The sequence below is a fragment of the Arvicanthis niloticus genome, chromosome 1 (genome assembly GCF_011762505.2).
Source record: "Arvicanthis niloticus isolate mArvNil1 chromosome 1, mArvNil1.pat.X, whole genome shotgun sequence".
NCBI lineage: Eukaryota > Metazoa > Chordata > Mammalia > Rodentia > Muridae > Arvicanthis > Arvicanthis niloticus.
In genome coordinates this window covers 73,095,590-73,102,642 of record NC_047658.1, presented here as the reverse complement: position 1 = coordinate 73,102,642, position 7,053 = coordinate 73,095,590, and the positions used below count along the sequence as shown (strand labels likewise).

At 36.0% G+C, this 7,053-nt stretch overlaps 1 protein-coding gene across 1 annotated transcript; it reads left to right on the top strand.

The window, feature by feature from the left end:
- The first annotated feature begins 3,181 nt into the window (after positions 1-3,181).
- On the top strand, positions 3,182-6,523 carry LOC117724504 (olfactory receptor 52A5-like). Its single transcript, XM_076913372.1, has 2 exons — positions 3,182-3,246; positions 4,214-6,523. The coding sequence occupies exon 2, from the start codon at positions 4,274-4,276 to the stop codon at positions 5,219-5,221; it is 948 nt and encodes a 315-aa protein (XP_076769487.1). The 5' UTR covers positions 3,182-3,246; positions 4,214-4,273; the 3' UTR covers positions 5,222-6,523.
- The last annotated feature ends 530 nt before the right edge of the window (positions 6,524-7,053 follow it).

The following is a 7,053-nucleotide window of genomic DNA, read 5'->3' as shown; positions in this document are numbered from 1 at the left end:
TAATAAAGGAAAGTTGTGCATCTTATAAAACATCATGTGTATCAGTACTAACTCTTTTGTATTTAGGTACTGGGAAAGATTAATGAAGAGTAAAATAAAATGTTCTAGTTTTCATATTCTTTCCTAAATATCTGGGAATCCTTCAGTCCATATTTGTACTCTTCTTTCCCCTTCCTCTTTCACTTCCTTTTCCCATCCCCCTCCCCTCTCCTCCTCCTCCTCCTCCTTCTCTTTCTCCTCACACTCAGCTTCTGTGCTGGGACTAGGCAAAGGCTTGTGGGAATGAAGTATCCTTTTGAAATATTCCCCCAGGTCATTATGAACCAACACAACAAGGTTTCTGAAATAATTCTTGGCTAGGAGGTACTGCCTGCAGAAGCCACTTATATATTAGGATAAATGAGAGTTGTATTTATTTTCATGGCTAAATGATAGTCCTTTTAAAACAGAAATAAAACAGAATGTTATAGGCATGACTCTGGCTAAGTCATACTTTTCTATGATTCCTCTTTTTTTTTATTTAGTCAATTCAGAAAATTCTAAAAACTATATAAGGCACTCACTCACTTGCAGTTTCAGAGGGCTACTCCATGGTCATCATGATGGGAGGTACAGTGGAAGCATAGCAACACGTGTGGTGCTGACACAGTAGATAGATGAGAGCTACATCCTGACCCACAGAACCATGCAAAGTCTGGGCCTGCTGTGGGCTTTTGAAACCTCAAAGCCCACTCACTCCTCCCTTGACAAACTTTCTCCAACAAAGTCACAATTCCTAATTGTTCTAATGCTTCTCAAATAGTACCACTCCTTGATGACTAATAAGCATTTATATAGAGGAATCTATGGAGGCTGTTCTTACTCAAACCATCCCAGTGTTTCTCAACTGATATAGTTTTATTGGAGGGGCACATGTCATATGGTAAAAGATTCTGTTAGTGTAAAGAGTTCATTTGAAGAAGACAAGACATGGTGAGACAATGAAATTTGCTGGACTCTCACTGTTATGTTCTCTAAAGCAGAACTAAAGAGCTGACGGTCAGTAGTGTACTTTCTACATAAGCAGAAATGGGGAATCTTATTCATTTTATCTCTTGAAACCAAATTTTTCAATCCTTTTTTAACACAAAGTATGTGAAACACATTTATTTATTTATTTATTATTATCAAATCATAATTTTTACTTTTAAACACAGGGGTTATAAATACAAAAATGCAGGATGTGAGGAAGAGGATGACACAGGAGCATAGGTGTTCAGGGGGGAGTACAGATATCTTTCAGAACAGGGTATCAGCTGGGTAAAGGTTCAGGTCACTATGACTCTGCCTATAATTCACTTGTCCTTATCTAAGTTGGTACTATCCGCCAAGGTTGTCTATTTATAAAGTCTATGACTACTCAGGCTGGTAAATTTCCACAAAAGCTGCCTGTTTACAATAGCTTATAGCCATCTGTTTCAGTGTTTTTCCACAGAGACCCAAGACTTTGTGTTAGCAGGCATGTATGTCAGGCCTATTGCTGATTTTAGGCTTATGGCTGGTTTTAGGCCTTCAGTGTATAAGCAGGGCTGCCCCTGACATCTCCTCCCTTCTCCAAGTATAGAAGGGCTATGGTGATTCTAATCTTGCCAAGGCGGGGATAGAGGCCTGACCTCCAGTAATTAAAGGGGACCTTGTAATGGCTCCGATTCTCCTGTTGTCCAGTGAGGCATGAGGGCCATACCCGTCCTAATGTCTTTTTCCTGGAGAGGGGATACTTTTGACATCAACCCCTATGCAGTCAGGCTTGTCCCTCAGGGAACCCAGAAACATATTTTAAAATTTTATTTATATTCCTTTGCAGTGCTTAGCCTCGCAGCCTAAGCAAGAAGTGAAACACATTTTAAAGTATACAATTTTGTTATCTATTTGTGCAGTTAGATTTAAAATACGCATACATTGAACATGTGTATATTATTTATAAAAATACCTCACAAATCTTTTTTCTTAGCAATTTAAAATCACAACAACAACAAAAGTAAAATTGCAACATGCTATTCTTGTCTTTAATCATCTTGACTTATTGGACCTGCCAAATGAAAATTTATGTCTTTTGACATGTATCTTCCCAATGTCTCTGTCCACCCAGCCTCTAGTAATCAATATTTTATTCTTGGTTTTGAAAGTTCTACTTTTAACGTCTTTTTTTGAATGCTCACACCATCATTACTGTTAAGCAAATACCAGTCATGACATTTGTTCTGAGTTTATTGACATGATAAATGTTATGAAAGTCTGATAAAAGTGCCTAATAGCAGTTAAAAATTTGAACAGCACAATGAAATTCATATTAAATACAGAAGGACTTCAAGTCATCTATTTTTAAATGGAAGACTTCCAGGTTCTGAAAGCTGATAGAAATTCTCAAGTATACTTACTATCTCAACCCCATTTCTGGATCTGAAAAGAAATTGCTATCGATTGCACCAGAGTTTCTTTTAAAAGTGTCATGTTTCTCAATGTAGTTGATACTGGCTAATTTGTCCTCAAGCTTTTTCTTGTATCTCCCCCTACAATGTTGACAACCTTTACTTGCAAACCTTCCTCCACAACCCATTTAGCAAGAATAAACAGAAATTCTGCTGGCTTTGGGACAGGTGAACATATAATTTAATCCTTTGTAATTCAGGCAGGTGAGAGACTTCCATAAGGGACATAAGTATCCCATCTCTCAGAAAACTGTTCAACATTTCTAAAGATAACTTGGTACATTTGAAAGTCAAAGAAGTGTGACATACTCAAGGAGATTTTACTTTCATGTTCAAGTTGTTATTTTGAAAATCAGTGCCTGTTCTTGATGATGTCGTCAAGGGACCTTGTCTTGTCATTAGCTTTCAAACTGAGGGTGATTTTAGTTCTGTGATCCAAACAAATAGAGAAGTTGAAGAAAGACAAATAATCTGATAATCAGCACCTGTTAGTTAATTAATTACATAATTTATCAAACATTTTCTGGTTTTTGTTTTTCATTGTTGGAAATAAACCCATGGTTTCACAAATGATAGGCAACTCTCCTCCACTGGCCACCTGGAGCCTTTCTCTGCTTCTTTTCTCACTTTGTTGTACAGTGACCTTAGATGCACTAGGGACTAGAAAATCTCATTTCCACAGAGACACACTATCATATAAAGCCACCATCCTTCTCTTATTGAACTATCACAAAGATCCTATACTATGAGTGTTGTGTGTCTCATCATATGGTTTCAGGTAAGCCTAGGAGCTTAAGGTTCTGTACCGTGGTAGGAAAGTAGAAGGAATAAAGCAAGCTAAATAGCTTATTGACTTACCTGTCTTCAGTATTCATCTCATTTGCTCAGTGTTAGCAACAATTATAACTGTATTCCTATTCATTGATAAATTGTAGTTCATTCTATAGAAATGTCTAAATCTACCCTTGAGTTTAACATGGTAAGTTTTTCCAAATTTTTTTCTGTTTTGAGGGATTTAAAGAATTTAGAAAATTTTATATATAATAGAAGTATAATAGTCAAGACTATTACATATTTTTTCTTATGTCATGTAAATGTGTTTGTTCTTCCTTGAACTTGGGTAACTGTTCATTGTTAAAAGTTCCCACAAGACTGGCAGAATGTGTAAAATAAATGATTGAGTTTAGGAAAATGCCAAATTTTTAAAATATGAATTTGAGTGTAACTCTAGATGGGCTTTTTATAAAGAGAATACCTGAGATGCCAGTAGTTGAGGTATAGACCCAAAAGGTGTTCCAGAAAAAACAAAAACAAAAACAAAAACAAAAATACTCTAGCCTTCTTTTGAGAAGACTGAGAATTGTTCCACTCTGGCATATTGTCTGCGTCTAGAATAGGTATGTGTGAGATCATATAATATCTTCATCCTATGAGTTGCACTTGGACATACATTATGATGCACAGAAAAGAGATAATAAGCAAAAAAAAAAAAAGAATTTGGGGGGATAGGGTTTCTGGGGTGAAAAAAGCCACAAAGCAATTTTGCCTTCACTAATTCAAAGTGATTAGAATGATGACAAATTTGGAATGTACTGGCTAAAATGTTTAAATCCTGTTGGAAAGGAAGTCAAAATTAGGAGGAGCTGAGATAACAAAAAGTATAATAAAGAGATAATAAAAGTATACTACTTACTTTTATTTTATTTTGCTAATGAATTAATTTCTCTTATATTTAATGCATCTAGTCTTAGTATGGGGAAGTTGAAGCAGCAATACTACTACACATTTCTACTGAAAGATTCACCATGATCAAGTTCAATGGCTCAGTCTTCATGCCTTCTGTCCTAACACTAGTGGGGATCCCTGGCCTGGAGTCAGTGCAGTGCTGGATTGGAATTCCATTCTGTGTCATGTACATCATTGCTATGATTGGGAACTCCCTAATTTTAGTTATAATCAAAAGTGAAAAGAGCCTCCACATACCCATGTATATTTTCTTGGCCATTTTGGCAGTCACAGACATTGCCCTTAGCACATGCATTCTTCCCAAAATGTTGGGTATCTTCTGGTTTCACATGCCACAGATTTCCTTTGATGCCTGCCTGCTGCAGATGGAACTCATCCACTCATTCCAGGCAACAGAATCAGGCATCCTCCTGGCCATGGCTCTGGATCGTTATGTGGCCATCTGCAACCCCCTGAGACATGCGACTATCTTCTCTCCACAACTCACAACTTGCCTTGGAACTGGTGCATTAATCAGGGCTTTCGTTCTTGTATCTCCATCCATACTGCTCATCAAATGTCGCCTAAAGTACTATAGAACTACTGTTATCTCCCACTCTTACTGTGAACACATGGCCATTGTGAAATTGGCAGCTCAAGATATCAGAATCAACAAGATATGTGGCCTCCTTGTTGCCTTTGCGATCTTAGGGTTTGACATAGTCTTCATTGCCTTCTCTTATGTGCGAATCTTCATCACAGTCTTCCAGCTGCCCCAGAAGGAGGCTCGATTCAAAGCCTTCAATACCTGCATTGCTCACATCTGTGTCTTCCTACAGTTCTACCTTCTAGCCTTCTTCTCTTTTTTCACACACAGGTTTGGGGCTCACATACCCCCCTATGTGCATATCCTCCTGTCAGATCTTTACCTGCTAGTCCCACCTTTTCTAAATCCCATTGTCTATGGTGTTAAAACTAAACAAATCCGTGACCAAGTTCTGAAAATGCTTTTCTCCAAGAAACATTAGTGACTCCCTCTATTGAAAACTTGTGTGGTTTCTAATGAACAACTTTATTGAGTTGAACTATTTATCTTTCTCCTTAAATATAAATATATACTGCAGTATATGAATTCCAGATATTCATAATTTATAGAGGTCCATGTTAAATATTATAAATCTGTTAATATCACATACAGTGGAATAATTTACTGACTTTGTGATTGAAATTTATTATTTGTTTTGTATTTTGAGATGATAATGTAATTACATCATTCCCCTCTTCCTTTCTTCACTCTGGTCCCCCTGATATTTCCCTTCTTGCTCACTTTCAAATTCATGGTCTTTTTTCAAGTTTGAGTCTGTCAATTTAAATTGACCTATTCTTGGAACAGGTGGATTCTCTAAGAGTAAACTGCAATCAGCTGCATTTGCTTCATGCAAACCACGAAAACATTTTTTTTACATCAATACCCTTGAATTTCCTGTCCACCAAGCACCTGAAGTTTGGGCTTTGTTCCATTTCCTAATGGTGTTGTCAATCTATAGTGTGATAGATTTAGGCTCATTTATCTTTTTATGTGCTTTATGTGAATGTTTATCAATGCTAAGATAATGCACAACCTATCATGCATACAAATTTACTCATTTATATCCCTAAACTATATAAGATACCATACTATTTGTATAGGATTCATGGGAAGAAAGATATTTAATTAGCATGTCCTTAAAGAAACTTTCATAAAAGCAGACACAAAGTAGACTCATGTAAAGAATATTCTTAGAGCCACAAACATTAGTAAATTTTAATGAAATTTTAGTTTTAATTTTTAAGTAAAGTTTAGAAAAAGAGCAGTCAGATATCGAGGTAGTATTTTAAAATTGCCTTAATGACAGCATCTGAGGACTGTGTGCTAACAGCTCATCTGTCTAAGAAGCATAGGGTTGCTTAGACACTGTTTAGAACACATGAAATTTGTTTCCTGGTATTAGTCAAAAGTATTTCATTGAGAACTAGCAAATCAAAAGATAATTAAACACTGAAATAATCCATACAGAGATGACTTTACTTCATTACTTTTAAGGTAAAAGAAAATTGCAGACTTGAAAAGATAATAGGAGACCAGGGTGGAGAAGAAGGCCAATTCAGAGAAAATATATACAAAAAGCCAGCTGGAAGGCTGCTATCTCACAATCTAATAAAATAAAACAATTGGAGGATAAGGGAACAACTGGGAGCAAGCAGTTGTTTGAAGTGAAAAGTCAATATATGATCAAAATGTATTGTATAAATTTCTCAAAAATAAATAAAATGTTATTAAAATAAATGTATTTAATAATAGAATACCTTTTAAATAAAAGTGGTAAGAGTATATTTAGGACGAAGAGAGTAAACTGGTATGGATGTGGGAAATGGGTAAAGAGCAGAAAATGTATTGATTGAGAACTAAGAATGTATGAAAATGGGTGAGTGGGGGCACACTCTCATAGAAGCAGGGGGGAACTGGATAGGGGGGTTTGGGGTCACTGGGGAAAGGAGATAACATCTGAAATGTAAATAAATAAAATATCCAAGAAAAAAGAATGTATGATAAAAGACTTGTGGAAAACCCTTAATGACTAAGCTAATACGTAGCTGGACTTTGGCTATTTTGTGTGTTTTTCTTTCTTCTCTTTTTCATTCCATTTACACAATTTATCCTTCTCACAGTAGATAGGAGCAAAAAAGGGATAGAAAGGAAAGAGTGAAGTTATCATTAAAGTACTAATTAGGGGTAATGAGTTCCTTGGTGCAAGTTTGATTTTTGCCATCAGGATATCTAATTTCTTCTTGTTTATTCTTTGAGCATGACTACCTAACA

What these genes read in the sequence shown, in the direction of transcription:
- LOC117724504 (XM_076913372.1), top strand. Translation starts at nt 4,274, where the DNA reads ATGATCAAGTTCAATGGCTCAGTCTTCATGCCTTCTGTCCTAACACTA.